The 19,345-nt window shown below is 45.5% G+C and overlaps 1 protein-coding gene across 13 annotated transcripts in view; it reads left to right on the plus strand.

Moving 5' to 3' along the window:
• Positions 1-19,345, plus strand: part of CEP170B (centrosomal protein 170B) — a 258,688-nt gene that overhangs the window by 220,479 nt on the left and 18,864 nt on the right. For 8 of the 13 annotated variants that reach the window (XM_054066754.1, XM_054066746.1, XM_054066744.1 and 5 more), the window contains 7 exons: positions 8,590-8,691; positions 9,238-9,714; positions 11,969-12,031; positions 12,816-13,579; positions 15,621-15,809; positions 16,004-16,112; positions 17,546-19,318. In XM_054066754.1, the coding sequence (XP_053922729.1) occupies positions 8,590-8,691; positions 9,238-9,714; positions 11,969-12,031; positions 12,816-13,579; positions 15,621-15,809; positions 16,004-16,112; positions 17,546-19,318 (3,477 nt within the window). The remainder of the gene's footprint in view (positions 1-8,589; positions 8,692-9,237; positions 9,715-11,968; positions 12,032-12,815; positions 13,580-15,620; positions 15,810-16,003; positions 16,113-17,545; positions 19,319-19,345) is intronic. The other 5 variants (XM_054066751.1, XM_054066755.1, XM_054066756.1 and 2 more) reach the window with 2 other exon arrangements.

A 19,345-nucleotide genomic window follows, 5' to 3' on the forward strand; every position in this document is an offset into this window, starting at 1 on the left:
TGGGAGACATTTTCTTCAGGTTCATGGTGCCCCAAATGCAAGCCTTTTCCATTTGAAAGTCTCTTTACCCACTGCTGCTTTCTATAAAGACCCTTTGTCAAAGCTGCTTCACCCAGCTTTCTACCTCCTCTAGGTACTGCCCTGGCAGGTCTTTCCCCAGTCCTGCTCAGGTGTCAGTTCATGGCCTTCTAGACCTTGATGAACAGGAGGGACCAATATGATTTTGAAGCATCCCAGTGATAGATGACTGCCAGTGGTGGTCTTGTGGCACCAGAATGCCAGAGCGGTTGGAAAGCCTTAGGGTTAACAGGGAGACTGTCCACTGGGGCTGTTTGAGGAAGAAGCAGGGAGGTGAATGGAGGGAAGAGGATGGGCAAGTTAAAGAGACAGCACGTTGTTTGAGTTGACCTACAGACAGATGCAGCAGCCTTCTAGAAAAGTGCGCAACTTTGAGTAAACCTGTTAAGGTTTTGTGATAACTAATAGGAATGGATTGACTGACCTTAATCTCGTATGTATTGTCTTTATGAAAATCCCTCTAAGCTGACATAGTGTACTAAAACAGCGTAAATTTTTGTCCCTGGTCTTGTTGTTGCCTCCAGCTGCGTGCGTGTTAGCACGTGCATGCACATCTGTGTGCCCAACTCCCATTTTCTGCCCTGCAAAACCTTTCTTTGTGTGGCTTTACCTGTGTCTGTGTAGTGTTGCCCCTCCTCATGGATGTGGTGTTTTCAACTTGTGCCTCACAAGCCTTCAGTTAAAGGAATGAAGTTGGTGATGATTAACCATGATACCATGGAGAGTGAGAAGAGGTGAGCCTCACCCTGGGGAGAGCTCACCAGCTGCCCTTCAAAGGACAGTGGGTTCTTGAGAAGCATTGCCAGTAACTGGGAGAGCTTGCCAGTAACTGGAACCACTTTGTCTTTGCTGCCTGGTTACATGAATATTCCCATTTCCATTCTTGCCACCTTCCAGAATACATACTGGTTGATTTTAACCTACATAGCGTAAGCAGCTGATGTTTAGAACATCTTCAGAGTCAGGATATTGAGTGACTATTCAGCAAGGTGACCCGTTTCTCTTGTGTGTGCTTTGCAGACCTGCATTGCACTTCTGTCATAGTGGGCACAGAACCAAGACAAAAAGGGCTGTGAGTACTTCTTGCAGGCCAGAGCTGGGGTAGGTGTAACTTGTGATGGGACTGAAGGACAGAGAGGGAAAAATCTGAAGTGCTGCCAACCCCACTGAACTATGGAGGAATTCAGGGCTCTTTATTGGAAGTGTTTTACTGGATTGAACTGAAACCTGTGGAAGCAAAACCGGAGTCTGAACATTAAATCACCACCTCACTCTCTAAAAAGCATCTCTGTCACATAAGGAGAATGATCGGTGGGTCCCTTTTTAATCTGCGATGTGACTAATTCACCTTGTCTTCAGCTGCACAATTTCTCCTTGGCTGCTCGGAGGAGAGTCAGCAATTTGAATTGATTAGCGGAAAGAAGACCGGAGTATTCTTCTGGGGAGTGGGCTTGCTTAGTGGCAGCAGAAGGAGGCTTTGGCTAAAGAGCTATTTTGCTAAGCCTGTAGGTATTTAGGAATTTGCATTGACTAATTAAAGCAAGGTCTGGGGTGACAAAAGCCTTTAGAAGGATCGCTTCCCACAGCTTGGGTGGAAAAGAGGCAGAGGGAATGCAAGCTTTCAAGGAAGAGGTTTAACAAAACAATGGGAACAATTAGAGCTGCTTAGAAATGGGAGGAGATGAGGGGCTGTGGGTAAAGAGTTCCAGCGGAGCGAATGGGAAACAGCCACTTAATCTTATGCTGTTAAATTTGCAGCTTTTGGGTCGATGTTGCCTGTAAACAGAAAATCACCAGTCTTTGTGAACAATGTTTGAGGCGAGGAGCTTGGTAAGCCTTATGGGTTGGATATGAATGGATAGTGCTAAAAACAGCCATGGGCTCTCATGCCTAAAGCCTTGAGCAGTCAGGAGGCCAGGTACAGCCTTGAACTGAGCAGATTTTGACTCTCACAATCCCCATCTGTTGCTACCTGAGTTGAGATACTGGATGAGATTAAGCTACTTTGTGGTCTTCTGTTCTCAACACAGTTAATCCTTAGGCTGATAGTATTTTTTTTTTTCTCCTTTTAAAGCCCTCACTGTCTGACTGGAAACTAGGTGATGCTGAACCTGATGAGTAACCTCTGAATAACTGCTGCAGGCCTGAGTTTTCAGGGGTGGCGGCTGCCCGCAGCGTCCAGCTGAAGTGGGCATCACCAACTGCAGGAACAGGACTTGAGCTTCTCCCAGAATCTGTAACGCAGGCTTGCTGGCCAGGTTAGCGTCCGTGTCATTAGGGAGTCCTTTTAAGAGTGGCCAACTTGGAAGTCTTGTTGGTGTCCAGGGCTGAGGTCAGCAGGCAGCGTGGATGGAGGGAGTGGGCGTTGTGCCCAGTTGTGAAGTGGTTGCCATGGTCTTTGGCTGCCTTCCTCATGAGATCATGGTAATTGCTGTTTAGACTCACAGCTCTACCCTAGGCTTTAATTTAGGGAATTGGTGGTGGTGTATCTGCATTTCATCTGAGCTAGGGTGGTGGTACCTGCAGCGTGTTAAAGGTTTGGCCGTGTAATTGATACAAATACATTTCTGATTTATCAGCCTGATTTGAAAGCCTCTGGGATCTGCGTGTGTTTGCAGCAGGTACAAAAGACCAGGGCTTAGATTTAACACACACTTGTGAAATAAATGCTGCAGCAGAGAGTCAAAGAATTGCTTTATAGTTATTCCTGTTAGGTCTGATTTCTCTATTTAGAGAAGAGTCGAAAAGCAGAGATGTAAAGAATTAATTTTAAAATGTTGCAGATAGAGCATCATCTTTTTTTCCCCCAAATCCTCTGACATAAGAAACCCACTCTACCTCTTCGGAAGATGGGCATTATTGTTATTAATAATGAATCAAAACCAGTTTGACTTAAAACAAGCTGGATTTCTCATGCTTTTGTTATGACTTGCTGTAGACTGCTTCAAAGCTGCATGTGCTTCTGTCAGCAAAGAAATTTGCCGTTGCTTTCTCTCTCTCTCTTGCCTGTGATTGTTTGAAGCTTTGTGGGGACCTAGACAAAGCACAGCCCTCGGTACAGTCCTGACCGCAGGGGACACCTTCAAGGGAGTCAGACCCCTTTGTGGTGGGAACTGCATGCTCACCATGAAAGCTCTTCTGCCCACTCACTGATTGAAACAGTATTAACACAGGCTTTCTGCTTTCCTTTTCGTCACCTGGGCTGTATTTTTGGTCTTCCTCTTTTGTTGTTCTGTGTGATTCACTTCTCCCTCCATAAATACACGCTTTGTATTGACACATCTCATTTTCTCATGTTGTGGTGACTCCCTTCAGGTGATCAGTAGTTCCGTATTAATTTTAACAGGCCACATTCCAGTCCAACTTGCTAAACAAATGGATCTACCTTGTTCTGCACTAAAACAGCCTTCATTTTTTCTTGTGTGACTGCCCTAAAGACTGAAATCCAGGAGCAGAACATGTGGATGTCAGTGATCTTCCATGTATTACACCGTCACTGGTAGCTCAGTATTATCTGGCTAAATGCTTGCTGACCTCAGTTCAGTTATCTAAAAGGATGGCATTCAGGCTGTCTGCCTGAATCGATGAGCTAAGAAATATGTCTGAATGAATTGGCACCATCTGGGCAGCCTGGCACAGAGTGAAGAGAGGTGGTAACAAGCTGCCATCAATCGGAGGAAGTCTCATGTCATGAAAATGCTCGAGCGGTTCATTTTCATTTGTGTTCCTTGCTTCACCACTGACTCGGGCAAGCCCCGAGCCTTTCTGTTTTTGCAAGAGCTTCCATCTTACACTGAAATGTAACAGACAGGTGGTGGCTTCAGGGTGATATGTGCGTCTCAGGATACAGGCAGACACGCTGCTATGGATGCTACAGATCCAGGTTGAACTCACTACCCAAAATGCATTGTAGCTGGTGAAAAGCAACCCTCCCCCCAGCACAACTGCATATGTAGCTGCTCCCTGGCCCGCTTTTGTCACAGCCATCTGGTTTAGCTGTCTTCCTATCGTGCTTCCCCGCCCTCCCCCCCCTCCTTTTTGTACAATATCGTTGTGTTAGAGCTGGGGTGGGAGAGATATCACGTTGGTTGTACTGGCAAATTAGATGGGACTGAAGCTTCTGACATGAGCAGGGGAGCAAATTCACGTAGCTCTTCTGAAATCAGGGAAATCTTACTCCGACTCAGGATCTGGCCATTCTCAGCAGTAGCTGAGAATGAGGGTGTCTGTGCCACTTGATATCATGTTATTCTAAATGCAAATTAATATGAAGGCTCAGCAGAAACATTAGTTGCTCTTACAGTATTGAAACTGTCCCTAAACAGCAAGATACTGACTCCTCTGCTTTTCATCTGTGCTTTTTGCAGTCTTTAAAATGAAGTTCCAACTTATTGTGGAGGCTGGGAGAGGGAAGGAATGAAAAGAACCCCACAGACACGAACCAATGTGTCACATGTGCTGTAACACAGCTGCAGGTGGGGCCTCGTGGTGGGTTCAACTTGGCTGGACACTGGGTGCTCAGCAAGCTGCTCTGTCACTTCCCTCCTCAGCTGGGCAGGGGATAGAAAATGTAATGAAAGGCTCCTGGGTTGAGCAATTAGTCTGGGGCAAACCAGTCTTGACTTGGGGACTCTGGATCATCCTTTCTTCTCGGGCTTAGCTTTACTCCTGATTTTCTCTACCTCCTTCTTGCAAGTGGCACGAGGGGATGGGGAATGGCTGTTGTAGTAGCTGAAGGAGTCTCTGCTGCTCCTTCCTCCACAGGGGGAGAACTTGCACTCTTCCCCTGCTCCAGCATGGGGTCTCTCCCACAGGAAATAGTCCTCCATGAACTTCTCCATCATGAATCCTTTCCATGGGATAGAGTTCTTCATGAACTGCTCTAATGTGGACCCTTTGCATAGGGTGCAGTCCTTCAGGAACAGACTGCTCCAGGATGGGTCCCCCACGGGCTCACAAGTCCTCTCAGGAGCCAGCTCCAGTATGAGCTTCCCAGGGGATCAGAGCCTCCTTCAGGCATCTACTTGCTCCAGAATGGGGTCCTCCATGGGCTGCAGGTGGATATCTGCTCTAATGTGGACCTCTGTGGGCTGCGGGGAGGTAGCCTGCTTCACCATGGTCTTCACTGCAGGCTCTAGGGGAATCTCTGCTCTGGTGCCTGGAGTGCCTCCTCTTCCTCCTCCTCTCTGTTCATTGACCTTATGTCTGCTGAGTTTTCTCTCGCATACTCTCACTCTTCTTTCTGACTGCATTTGCTGTTGCAACTTTTCCCCTTTCTTAAATACACTGTCCCAGAGGTGCTACCACATTACTGATGGGCTCAGCCTTGACCAGTGGTGGGTCTCTCTTGGAACTAGCTCTGCCAGATGCAAGGAAAGCTTCAAGTGGCTTTTAACAGAAGCCAACTCTGTAGCCCTCCTGCTACCAAAACCTTGCCATGCAAACCTAATACAGGCCATGTGGGATCTGTGTCTGAGGGCCCAAGGAACCTTCTGTTGTCTTTCAGTGAGTGCAATGGAGCAGCTCCCATCCTGGTGGCCCCAGGTCTGTGCACTCCCGCCAGCCGAATGACTCTCTGTAGGTGCTCCTTGATGTGCCTTGGGGGTTTGGCTGCGTATTAGTTTTTGGAATTTGGGGAATTTCCAAGCACCTGTTAGGGCTCTTTAGGGCAGAGGGGGAAGTCTGAGGAGGGAGAGAAGCTGCCTGGTTATTCTTTATAAATCCTCTTTTTTTTTCCTTTAGCTTTCCTTGCAATGCTGAAGTTCCCCATCAAGCGAATAAGCGTGACCAAGGCTGACTTGCTCACCTAGCTGCCTTTTCCCTTGTAGTAGAAGAGCTCCTGGGGAATAAAAAGCGATAGCTCCTGTGTTCAGTACACAGATGGGACACAGATCTTGAGGCTGGAGTAGCCTGTGGGAAAGAAGTCTGTCCTGCAGGGTGCATGTCAGGTCTCTTGGCTCACTTGTGCCCCTTTGGAAACAATTTTCTTGGTACAGGTGACTAGAATCTTCTGGACTAGGGGGCCGTTGGGATCCAGAGGAGAGATGAACAGAGGAGAGATGAGCTGTTGTGAGGTGATACCCTGCAAGGTGCAAACAGTAACAGCACCTGTGCTTGGGACAGACAGAACAGAGTTGGGTGCAAGATGGTCTTTGCATTTCATCTGTAGGGTAGTATGCTCAGTATTTGTTTCGCCAGCAACTTAAAATAAACCACTGATGAGCTTTTCTAATTGATCGTATTAGTCTGAGGCAGATATCCAAAATCTTCAGGGCTATTGTTTCAACAGGGTTCTGCTGTTGTTTCTTTGGTGCTGAGCCTTTCACTGTGCCCCATTGATCTTTAGACCTGAGTTGCCCCGGGCATAGCTGGCTGTTAGTAATGGATTTGTCCATCACTCCAAGGTGTTGGCTCTCTTTCTCTCAGTCCTGTCTGCATCTTGGCCATCTACCATAAGGTCAGTGCTGCAATTCAGAGGCAGTAACCCATGGCAGTGTGTGCCCAAAACAAGTGCCCAAGATTGGTAGAGCAAATCCTGCGTGGTTGGGGTGGGGGTGTGCTGGGCAAATCATGTCATGAAGAGAGGGCGGCAGGTTTCTGCTGGGCTGTATGACAGAAGGTCTCAGCCTAGCAGAGACCAAACTCAGCATTTTAGTGCCTGTCTTCATTAACAAGCTTGTGAGTAGGGTTTTTTTTCTTGTATTTTTTTCTTCCCTCTCCCTTGAGTGGTGAGTGGTTTACCCATTCTCAGTTATGAAACACATTGCTTGGCAATTCCAATTTATTCATGAACGCTTCCTCCTTTGAACTTTAAAAGGCCACCTACATAATGGGAACACGGTTTATCTTCTGCGCAGAAGAAGAAGTCTAGGCAGAAGGGAGAGTAATACTTCCAGCCTCTTTTGATCCTCGGTGTGAAGGGAAGCAGTGTGGTGAATTTTGAAACACGAAGAAGATCTCTTGAAAAAGGCTTGTGGGCTGCTTCTGTAAAGCAAAATTTTTGCCAGTGGACTGTCAGATGGATGAGCTTATATCTCTGGAACTATGCTAGAAAAAACATCTAAAGTAGTGGTCATTGGGTCTGCGTGGCTTTGGGAACAGCAGCATAAAATCAGTCTTCTTTTTTTTCCTTTGACTTAAAGTTTCCTTCCTCTCCTGACTTCCCTTATGCTAATGACTACTTTCTGTCAGGTCCTTATTAAAGAAGGGAATGCAGAATTTCAGGGCTGTTTGAGGGCTGCTTTACACCGAGCAGTGTGTGGTTTTAAAACCGCAAGCTGAGCAGCAGCTGGCAGTAGCAGCCCGGCTATGGCTCAGTAACTGGAGCCAGGGTTTAAGACGTGGCCAGTAAAGCTTGTGCTGACAGCTGCTACGTGTAGAGGCAGAAGCAACTACCAAAGCTGGAGCTTAACCTCAGCCCTGACCTATCCTTGTGTTTCTATCACCTCTACATGAAAGGACAAAAGCTACTTTATTTGCTTCTCTCGAACTATTACAAAAACTTAATAACTATACCATAGGTAAATTGAGGTGTGTTATTTTGACTTGTATAAACAGCAAGAGCCCAAGGCATTGCCAAAACACAGTCTTGTTTTGTGGGAGACAAAATGAGAAGCAGTGGATCAGCACCTTTGGGTACCAGTTGTTGCAGTGAAGCTAATCTTCTAGTGAGCAGAGATAATGATACAAGCCTGGCTCTCCTAGGGGAAGCTTCTCCGTGAGAAAAACTTCTGCCCTGTAATGACTCTAGAATCCACTTGGTTTACTTTAAGCTTTAGAGAGCAGAAGACTGCTTTTTCTTGATGTATGTGTAAGAAGACGGTTTTACTCTTTTCCCTGAATTTGTAACACTTGAAGAATTTCCTTTTGTGGGATGTGTGTCACTGAGACTGGGAGTAGTGAATAGTTGAAAGAAAAATGCTTGGCCTCACAACATCCGCAGGCATGGTGGGGCAAGAAAAGGCAGATATAAAGTCTTTCCAATTAAGACCAGAAAAAAAAGTCTACTTTTCACCTGGATTGCCACTATGTTGCAGAGTTTTGCAGTCTGTCCTGCCAAAAATCTTCTGACTCCTGAATAATGAGGCTAGAAAGGGAGAAAAGCCAGTATTTGGGAACCACAACTATGAATGACAGTAAAGGCAGGTGGAGTCAGCATCTACAAGAGGAAACTGTCTCATCTTGTGCCAGGGGAGGTTTAGATTGGGTATTGGGAAATACTACGTCACTGAAAGGATTGTCAAGCACTGGACCAGGCTGCCCAGGTAAGTGGTTGGGTTGCCATCCCTGGATATAAAACGATATGTAGATGTGGTTGGACTTGATTATCTTAAAGTTCTTTTCAAACCTAAATGATTCTGTGATAATTTGTTGTTCTTATAACTGCAGTGTAACAGGTACATCATCTCATGTGCCCCTCTTGTTTTTTCCCTTTTTGGCACAAGAGTGATTTTTGTGAACCCAGTGAATTGGTATTTTCTGTGTCAAACTATTTGCTTATCTTTTTCCTAGAAACCAATACTTATCGCACCCCTCTTTATGGGCAGCCCTCCTGGTGGGGAGAAGATGATGCAAATAACAAGGAGGACAGAAGGCAAGAGGAACATTACTCAGGTAATGGAGGTGATTTGGGGGTGGGAGAAGATAGGGGGACAAAACTTCTGCACACTTTTGATTTTTACTGTGTGAAGCCATCTTGAAAAAAATTGGTTTTATCCCTGGTGATGTTACAGAATCAGGTGTTGATTCAGCAAGACCGTGCCTGTGATTAGCTTTGTGCACTCAAGCTTTTCCTTTGAACCGTGGGAAGTTGAGCTGGTGTGCGTGTGAGTGAATTCAGTAAAGTGAAATAGGATCTTCCTTCCATCAGCCCAGGCACACAGAAACTTTAAAATGCTACTAACCACGTAGATTCTGTCAAAACATACAGTTGTGTGTGCACTCTGCTCTCTGTTTGGGGAGCGATGGAAGAAAGGACAAAGGGAATATAACCAATGTTGATTGGGTTGCAGCAGTGCAACAAGCATAAATCTCAGTGATGAGGCGAGAGTACAAAGGTATCTAAACCAAAACTTGTATTTTTTTCTTTAATCCATTTCAGGTAATGTTTGTGAATTTAAGTTTTTCTTGCCATTTTTTTTTTTTTTTTTCCTTTTGTAGAAAGATCAAAAGAGATAACCCAGCATGAAGAGGAACTGAATGGTAATATTTCTGCTTATAGAGATGCCCAAGAACAGTCTGTGTTTGCCTTCCGGAGAGAGCCAAGTTACTTTGAGATTCCAACTAAAGAATTTCAGCAGCCATCAAAATCTCCAGAAACACAGGTCCATGAGATCCCAACAAAGGATGTTGATGCTGTAGTAACCCCCGTTGTACAGAGTCATGCTTCTTTCACCATTGAATTTGATGATGATACCCCTGGTAAGATAAAGATAAAAGACCATGTAACTAAATTTTCGCTCAGACAAAGAAGACCGTATAGTAAGGAACCAGCTCATACAGAAGTGATGTCGGCAGAGAGCAAAGTGGCAGACTGGCTTGTCCAGAACGACCCAAGCTTGATAAGACGTCAATCTCCAGGAGATGATGTGTACAGTACGAAGAGTGACCTGCCAGTTCATGTGAGGACACTTAAAGGTGAGTGAATGTCTCACACTTAAAGGCGAGTCTTATGGATGTAGTTCTTTTATTAGCTGTGCAAATGCAGCATAATAAAGGGGGAAGACCCTCTTGTCAAGGAGAACTGGAATTAATTATCTCTGCTCCAAATTTGCAAGATAAATAATATTTCTTTAATGATTGTTAATGGATTTGAATCCAGCAAGCAGGCTCTTCACCTGGCCCTGAAGTCATGTGTGATGCTGGCCTGGGGACACTCTAATCTGGTTCCTCTACATCTATAATGCCAGCTCAGCAGTAACAGTGATTGAAAAAAGGATTTTGGTTTTTAAACGTCTAAATTTCCATGTGGTCAGGCAAGCTGGTAAACACAGGTATTTCAGTGGATCTTTTCTTGGCTTCTCCTAGATGAAGGAATGACTTTTCTTTTTAGCTGTAGTCCAGGAGAGGTTAAGTGTGATCGTCTGATGGCTGTAATGACCAGAGAGCCACATGGTCTAATGACCAGATGTCCTAACATGGAGGCTGGTGATAGAGTCGAGATAGATGTGATCACCAGTGGAGGAAATTGTTGTGCTTGTAGAAGAAGGTTTCTTCTCTGAAATCCTGCTCTGTTCAAAAACTTTAGGTTTCCTGGACCTGTGTCCTGTTAAGTGGGTCACTGTTAGATATTGTTTGGAGATTTTTGGAGATCTAAAGTGTAGATTGTGGCGCAGGACGTAGTGCACCTGGTGAGAGTCCCATAATTTGCATATATTTTGCAAGATTTGTGCTTGCTTGGGTGTCTCTTGTGGGCAATGCACTGAACAGCTAGGATTCATTAGACTTCATTAGATTCATAGACCATTGATTCCTGTATTCTTGCTGCCTTGCAGGCCTCTGGAAAATCTTTGTTTTGAACTGCAGCTGCAAATGATGAAATGGTATTGAAGTTTAGAAGTTTACTAGGTGTACTTGTGCTTGAGATCCTTCTTAAAAGGGAGCAATACCTTGTTTTCCTTTAAAGGACTATTTGCTTGGACCTTGTTGGGGAAAAAAAACCCCAACCCTGTAATATGAGGAGCTTTTCCTGTTAGACCTCCAACTTGCTGCTTCATGTATGGTTTTTGAGAAGCCCCCATGGTCGAAATGGTCTCACATATCCAGCTGTAGGATTTGACATAGCATGAAAGTTGAACCTTTTTGTTGTCATTGCTTGTTTCTGGTTCTTCCCAATCCTGTTCAGTGTTAAGGTGCCCTGCCTGACTATTTGAAGTCTTATTTTCAGTCTACTGTGACTGTGATAGAGGGCTTTGGTAGGGTTTTGGAGGTTTTTTGGTGGTCTTATTGTGATATTGGATTTTGTTGACTTGCTGGAGAACACTATCAGGGATGCAAGTGGGCTTCAGCAGTTTTGCTTTTTCCTCTTGGAGAAAACTAGAGAGTTAGGCAGATGGTCATCCTATGATTTTACTGAGCAATGCACAGGGATACTCGACTGACTACCCTTGCTTCTTTGCAGTCCATAAGGCATGGAAAGAAGCTGAGGTAATTTAATGCAAAATTTGCATATAAAGAAATCAACTCTCTGGACATTTGATTAAAATGTACAGTGTTGGTGGCCTGAGGAGTTTATCTCTGTCTGCTTTGGCAGAGGACGTGGTGTCATTTATCTGTGATAGCTGTGTAACGTGTTCTTCTGGCAGGGCTAATTTTGAAGATGTCTTGGAGGCTACCGCTGGCTGCCTACCAGGTTTGGGTCTTCAGGATCAGAGATCCTGAATGTCAGGGTTCATTAGTAGCATTTATTCACTTTCAGGAACATTTGGGTTAATGTATCAAGACTAGAGAGTTCAGACCTTAGCAGCTTGAGGGGAAGTGCATGGTGTTCTCCTGGGGCATCTGTGGGCACGGTGGGTGTTTTTCCTTGTGTCCTTGCTGATTTGTTTTCAGCAGACTTCTTAGTCAAGACCCTTTAATTTAAGAACTTTCCTTTCTAAGGATGGAGCTTATCAGCCCTCAGGCGCAATGCAGAGTTTGCTGGCTTCCTTCAGTGAGGGTGTTAGAAAACTATTCAGAGGACTGACTCCTGGGTTGAATGGGTCTTGTATTAAATTCTAATCTTTCACAGCTAACTTGAGGTAATAAATGGTCTTCACCCATGTGTCTGGAGAACTTGCAAAGTAGGTTTGAGCAGTTTTCCTTTCAAGCACGTGATATTTTAGCCAGTATATCTTGCTGCATATTACAGTCTAGAGCGCAGAGACCTCTTTACCCGTTCTCCCGATGACAGGTTCCTGGTCGTTGACTGAATCGTGTTGTGTGCCTTCACACCCGTTTCCTTCTCCAAAAAAAGGTTTGGTTTTCGTTTTACTTTTAACTTGTCGTTTTATTTTCAATTTCTTCCTGAGAGTCCTGAACTAAGGCACTGAGGGGCAGAGCATCACTGGTATATAGAGAAGGTTGTAATGATGGTTGTCGCTAACATTAAGTGAAAATCATTATAAACTGACTTTCAGCTTAGTGAACTCTTAAGTAACGATTTAACCTTTGTTTGGTTCGTGATAGGATTGTGTAACTCATGGGGGTGTCATGGTGTGATACTTAAATCTTCCGGAAAAGTAAAGAAACCTGTAGATTCACTTTTCTGTCAGCCTCTGGTTTATTCTCTCCTTGCAGAGGGAGAGTAACATGGGTGTTTAGAGTTGTACACACTTGTAGTGCACTGGTCCACTCTTTGATCATGGGGGTTTGGTTTCATGGGGTGCGGTGTTTGGGATTTATTTACAGATCCAGCAGAAATTTCTGCTCTGTAACGGAAAGAACCTAATGAAGTGATCTTGGATCTCAGGAACTGGGCAGAATGGCAAAATAGTGTAATCACTTTGGGATTGAAATAGTTTCTTGAACTGGTTTTTAATAACTTGGTAGCCAACCAATAGTCGGGAGACCCGCTGCTTTCTCTTTTATTACCTCTGATAGGATGCAATCCGTGTACCATAGCAGATGTCTTTGGAGTTGTTTAGTCCTGTAGGATTTTTTTTTTCTTTGAACTGAAAAGATAAATTTCAACTGGGAGCTAATAACAGGGCCACAGCAACTAAGAATATGCAAATCAATTCTACATACCTTGTTTCCAGGAAATAGGCACGAGGACGGAACACAAAGTGACTCCGAAGACCCTGTGGCTCCCAAGGCAGAGAAGGAGACTACAACGGGCAGCGAACGTGCAGCAGAGCAAACCAAGCTGCAGCGTCAAATGAGGCATGATCCTCACGAGATGCTGCACAACAAGCAGGCCTTCGTCATAGAGTTCTTCGAGGACACGCCGCGGAAGAAGAGGTCGCAGTCCTTCACGCACAGTGCTCACTCCTCCCAGAGCGACACCGATCCAGGGCTGAAGACCAAGGTTGAAAAGCGCAAGAATGCGTTGCCACCGGAGAAGCCGGGAAATGCCGTACCACCATCCCACCTTGGGGTCCCACCAGGCAAACCCAGTAACAACTCCTCCGGAGCCCAAAGAAGTAGCTCCTTCAAGAGGGAGAAGACGGAAGACCGAATCAACTCTTCGTCCTCCTCTGCTTCCAGAGCATCAGCCAAAACTTATGGGAGTGTTGGAAGGAAGTCTAAAATGGCTCAGGATTTTATGGCTGAGTACTTGCGGGAGACTGCTCAATCTGGGAAGCAGAGCGCTGAGAAACCAGCACCTCTGCCCATGCCGGTCGCTCCACATGTGGTTATATCATCAGAACCAGAATCTGCCCCTGCTCCGCCTTCCGAGGTAAAATCAGCCCAGGGCAGGAGGAATGATGAGGAAGACAGCGTGAGCGAGACAGGCACATACACCATCGAGACAGAGTCGCAGGATAAAGAGGTGGAGGAAGCACGAAAAATGATAGATCAGGTAAATGCTGCTTTTTTGTGCTTGGCCACTGAGCTGAAGGCTGAAGGCTTCGGCTTCTGTACCTCGTGCAGGACGGCCTAACTTAATTAGCTGTTGCCGTGAAGGATTGCTCCTGTTTGTATTGGATGCAGCAGGGATTTATGGTTAGAGGTGGGAAATCATCCTGAGTGACTTGTGTTAAGGATAGGCCTTGACAAAATGGAGAGGCTTGTCTTTAAAAAAACCCAACAAAACAACAAAATTACAAAAAACCCACAGAGTGTAATAAAGGAAGGTAAGCCCACAACAAAGAGCTGCCTTCCTTCCAAAATGAGATTTGAATGCAAAAGTACAAGACTGGGCTTGCCATCTGTTTAGAGGAAATGCAACAGCAGAATAAAGATGGGGCTGATCCTGCTGAGAGCCATGTTTGGGAGCAGCTCTGTTCTCTAGGGCTGCTCCCAAGCCTCTGCCTTAGCATTGCATGAGCTCCTGCCCACGAAGACAGTAGCCGCAGTCCTTCACTGATGCAGCATCCCGTGGTAGACCGAAGGAAATGCAGGCCAAGGACTGGTGCTCTTGATCCTTCATAATCCTCAGTGGTAGGTGGTTCTGTGGTTGGCTTTGCCTCATTAGAAAGGGGAGTGCTTGCTGCAGGGCAAGCGGCAGCTGGTTGAGATAGCGAAGGGTGTGGTCTAGGGCAGAGGCAATCCTGGATGGATCTATACTTGTTTGTATTTTGCAAAGTGAATGATAGCCTAAAACCAAAACCACATAGATGAGGGAGAGGCTTCAAGAAACCCATCTAACTAAGCAAATTGCAGGGAAACAAACCCAAACTTTGGCTGATTTTCAGGTTTAGCTTTCATCTGTGGTCTGTTATGAAAACAAAACTGGCAAGTTGCTATGAAGAGTTAGTGAAGTGTAGGCAGGAAGACAGTGAAGTTTAAAGGAAGCCTTAATTGAACCTGGCTTTAGAGCTTTGTATAGTGTTGTGTGAGCCTGGATCTAGCTTCCCTCATTTGTTTATTATGCTTATTCCTTACATCTTGTTTGAACTGTGATCGGAAGCTTTCAGGGCAAGATGTTTAAGCCACAGAAAGGCCCTATTCCTGAAATTAGATGGTTAATCATTCTGCTAGGGAAATACAAGGAAGAATGCCACAAAAGTATAATTATTTCTGGAGAGTTGTCTTGGCAGCTGTGTGACTTGGGCAGGCAAGCTGGCCACATTGTGCTCCTGTCTGACGTAGATTTGGTGCAGTGCAGACTTGTCCACTTAGGAAACAACTGGATCTCAGTGTTTCTGTCCAGGAAGAAAGAAGATAGGAATTCTGAACTTACTGAGGTTTTGAACTGACTCTTTTTTATTCTTCCACCGTTGCACACACACTTTTTTAAATTGAGAATTGGGAGTGGAGAACTTTATGACTGTCTCTGCCCAGCCTAGGTACCGTCCATGGTCACATCTCCCTCAGAACTACTTGTAGTCAGGAAAGAGAAACAAGCCCTTCTGAGGTGTGGATCTTGGTCACCTCCCCTAGGACACCTGTTTATCTCCAGAAGGAATCTGGTCAGCTAGCTCCAAACACTCACCCATCCCTTAGGGTGCATCCTTTCCAGGTCCTCACATGGCAATGTAGGGCTGCTTTGCCCAGCTGGCTCGCTGCTGTATTCTATGAAAGATCCTGGAGATGGAGCTTTACCAGCTTTTCCTAATTCTCTGTGAATTAGCTTATAAGTAGCTTTCTTGACACTCCTTATAATTTCTTTGGGCTGAAAAGGGTTCAGTGAAGGTTATACTGTTAAAGGCAACACATCGAAATAACAAGGGTGAGCAAAAAGGTGGGTGTGAGTGGGATTCTATGAATAGCATATTTAAAGCTCCTACTGTGGAGCAGAGAGGAAAATTATTTATGGAGTTTTATGGAAGCGTTGGCGAGTGTTTCTTGCTCTTGGGATCATAGTTTGTATGTGACTAATGCTTTATGGATTTGGAATTGAGGCTAATATTTTCCTGTTTTCTTGGGTTTTAATCATTCCCATGCAAACATCTTTTCAGGTTTTTGGTGTTCTTGAGTCGCCTGAATTTTGCAGAATCTCTTCAGCCTTTAGACCAATAATTAAAGGTGAAAAAGATGACTCCGGTTCTCATCAGCATCTAATCAGTGAAAACGGCACTAGTCAAAAGTCACCCTTGCTCCAGGCATTTGCCTCAAAAGCTGTGAGTGGGTCTCAGGCTGATGCGCAGGTATGGGCAGTCCAGGTGGATTTGCTGGGATGGTGGAAGTGTAGATGGGTTTCCTGTCTGGATGGAAATGTGATGCATAGATTGATTCCCATTTTGAGGAGACTGAGGGATGTGTGTATGAAAGGAGAGATTTTGTGATTAGGTTCTGGTTTACAAACCCTCTTTCTGACACTGCCTTCCCCACCTTGTTGTAGATGTCTGCGGCATCTCAAGGGAGTCAGAAGTGGGTGTCTAGATGGGCGAGCCTTGCGGACAGTTACTCAGACTCTGGATCTGTCTCTGGGCAGGGTGATGGAGGTGCAGGTAAGTTTCATCCTGACATTACTGTTTAAAGGTGGCTGAATCTAAGCCCGGATGATACGAAAAGCAGGAATTAAGGGCTTCTGGGTATCTGGCTGTGACTTATTTTCTGGTTTAGCAATTGTATTTGGGGATAGGAAGGACAGAGTGAATCGTTCCTGGTGGAATAAAGATGGAAGGAGCCTCTGGTTTGCATTTCAGAGTCATCCAAGAAGTTCTTATGTTACATTGGACACGACTAAAGGGTGCGTGGGAAGGAGAAAAATTGTGAGGACCTTGAGTGTTAACTAGCCCCAAGTAGCGATTCTTTAGGCTGCCTTATGATGCCAGATGAAAGCCCTTTGAAATTTGTCTTGGACTCCCCTGTGTGTGGTTGTGCTGAGAATCATAGGCTGTTCTGGGGTTTGCTGTCAGGTGACAGGTTTGAAGTGTGGAGAAAACTGGGTATGGAGGGGAGGAGGAAGGCAGGAGGAGGTCAGGCTCCCATTGTAGCTGGCAAGACAGCTTACAGACTCCCTGCTCCTGTTGGTATACAAGAAAGGGAGAACAGCACTTAGGTGGCTTTTATAAATGTTCTTGCCCTCTTTTGGTTGGAAATATTTGTCATTACCTTCATGCCATGGATAGTGATAGACAAACTCGGGAAAGGTTAAAAGAAACCTTTGTTTCAGAGGTCACTGATGCTATTTTCACACTAAGTGAGAACCTGACTCCCAGAACATTTGAAATATTGCCATAATCAAATAACCAATTATCCTGGTGTTTAAAGGCAGTATGCGATACAAAGTCTTGGCTAGTGGCTTGGGAGAAATAAGAGCGCATTTTCCATGAAGTGTGTCCGTACCGATAAGCCCACCTACGCTAGGATGGTGAGCTCTAATTCAGAGCCTCTTCATTGTTATAGGGTCTTTCTCCTGAGACTTTGCTGTGGGATATGATCATATGAGAACCTGTACTGTGAAAAATGCAGTGATGTAGTATTTTAAGTGCCATTCTACACAACAGAGCCCGATTTACTGAATAGATGGCAGTGGTTGGTCTGATGACTTTTTGTCTCCTTCCCATGGCTTGATTTATGTTAGACTGATGCCAGCAATGCCATTAGCCTATAAACGTATGTGCTTGTACTGAGAGGTAGATCATGGGAGAATGAATCTGAAATTCTGCCTAGACAGAGGAAAGACGTTGAGCACTCTGATCCAGCGAAGGAATTAAGTATGATTTTACCTTCAGTGTCTCTATTGATAAATCTGAGGGATTGAGCCAGGAGCTAGGCCCTATTGGTGTCCTATATTACATAAAAGCCTAGTTCTAAGCACATCTTGTGAGTGCTTTTGTGGACTTGGATTTTGCAGAATTAAGTTCTTCCTAAATAAAATTTAAAAAAAAGTGGTAGGTTTACAACAGTTCATTCTTGTCCGCTTAATTCTCTTCAGAAAACAGTGTAGCCCCAAAACCTGGAGAACCAGAAAATGCTGTCCCCTTGAGAACAAGGCGCCTTCTTCCCCAGCTCCCACCAAGTGATAAATTGGACAGTTCCACTCCCACAGTCCTGGTTTGCCAGGAGTCCTACTCCGAGATTACCAAGAGAACCATTTTGAAGGACCACTGTGTGGAACCCTATGGTGATGCCAGCAGCCGCCTCTTCATCCAAGAAGACTTGGATCCAGATAGCCTCAGCGATGCCAGCAGATCTGATGATGGCTTCAGCATGGAAAAAGGCAAGAAATACAAAGAGAACAATAAAATGCTAGAGCACACGGGGGAAGACACAAAGTCAGAGAGCCGGCAGCCAGGAGCCTCTCGGGTCTCAAACATGAGAGCTGTAAGTGAGCCAGTTCCTACTTCATTTTACATTGGTGATGACAGCAACGACATGGGGATTGCTGCTAAGCTCTCTCTGAGTGTGTCTCATGCTCGAGCAGACAAAACTAGCAAGGATCAGGAGTTTTCCTTCAAGTCTGCTGGCACGCCAGTTCCTGCAAAGGCCCCAGTCAAAGATGTTAGTGCTTACATTAATGCAGCAGGAAAAGTGGTTATTTCGCTTCATCAGAGTCTTCCTCAAGATCAGGAAAACATGTCAGGAAAGGAAACATCATCTTTTGTTAGGCAGGAAAGTTTTACCAAAGATAAGTCAAGCAGCGGTGTTCCTCAAAATAAACTCCCACATATTTCAAGTCATCCTCTGCTTAAAGATTTAGAGGCTGTTCGGTCAACGCGTATGGACTTTGGTCAGGACACTCATCTTCTCCTTAAGGACACTGAAACTGCCTTGGCAGCACTGGAAGCCAAATTACTTGGTCAAAGCCAACAGCTGGAGCCCTCGGATACTGCTGGTCAGCTAGAGGACTCCTTGTCAGGGGACTCTGATGTGGACACTGCCAGCACGGTCAGCTTGGTGAGTGGCAAAAATGTCCCAACAACTGCCCCAAAACGCAAAGCGGTCACAAGCTTGCAGAAGGAGAAATCTTCGTCTACGCCATCCATCCAAGACCAGTGCGGGCAGCCAAGTGCTCGGGACAGGTTGACGGAGAAGCGGAAGACGCAAGCACCAGAGACATCAAACCACACAGAGACCACCAAACGCTTCCAAATAAAGCGAAGTGCTGGGACTCGAGGGTCGCTTGACTTCACAGATGATGAGAGAAGCTCAAGCTTGCCCTATTTGCCGGTCCCCGATGCAGTCGTGTCTGACCATGAGCACTCAGTATCCCGGCCGCTTCCCAGAAGGAAACCTTTGGCTCAGGCCACCAAGGAGGACCACAGCAAAACAACCTCAAATGTGCAGAAAATCCAGCAGGTTCTCACCCGCTCAAACAGTTTGTCCACTCCACGACCCACAAGGGCCTCAAAGCTACGTCGTGCCCGGCTGGGAGATACTTCGGACAATGAATGTGTCGATACTGAGAAAACGGCATCCAACCCTGAAGCAGCTGCTCCAGCCTCAAAGCAGTCCACAGAGACAAAGAAGCTCTCTCGTCTGGACATCCTTGCTATGCCGAGGAAACGAGCAGGTTCATTTACAGTACCCAGTGACTCTGAGACGACACAGTCAAGGACGGGATTTTCTGGCCGGCATGTGGAGCCGTATCGGAAGATGGGTATTTCAGAGGTTAGAGCTGCAGCGAGGAAAACGGCAGCTGCTGTCTCTGCAAAGCAGCCTTTCAGCAGGACTCGTTCAAGCAGTGTCAAGTATTCCTCCTCGTCTAGTAAGTCTTCATGCTTTTTTTTCCTCT

This window comes from Cuculus canorus, chromosome 5, assembly GCF_017976375.1.
Source record: "Cuculus canorus isolate bCucCan1 chromosome 5, bCucCan1.pri, whole genome shotgun sequence".
Taxonomy (NCBI): domain Eukaryota; kingdom Metazoa; phylum Chordata; class Aves; order Cuculiformes; family Cuculidae; genus Cuculus; species Cuculus canorus.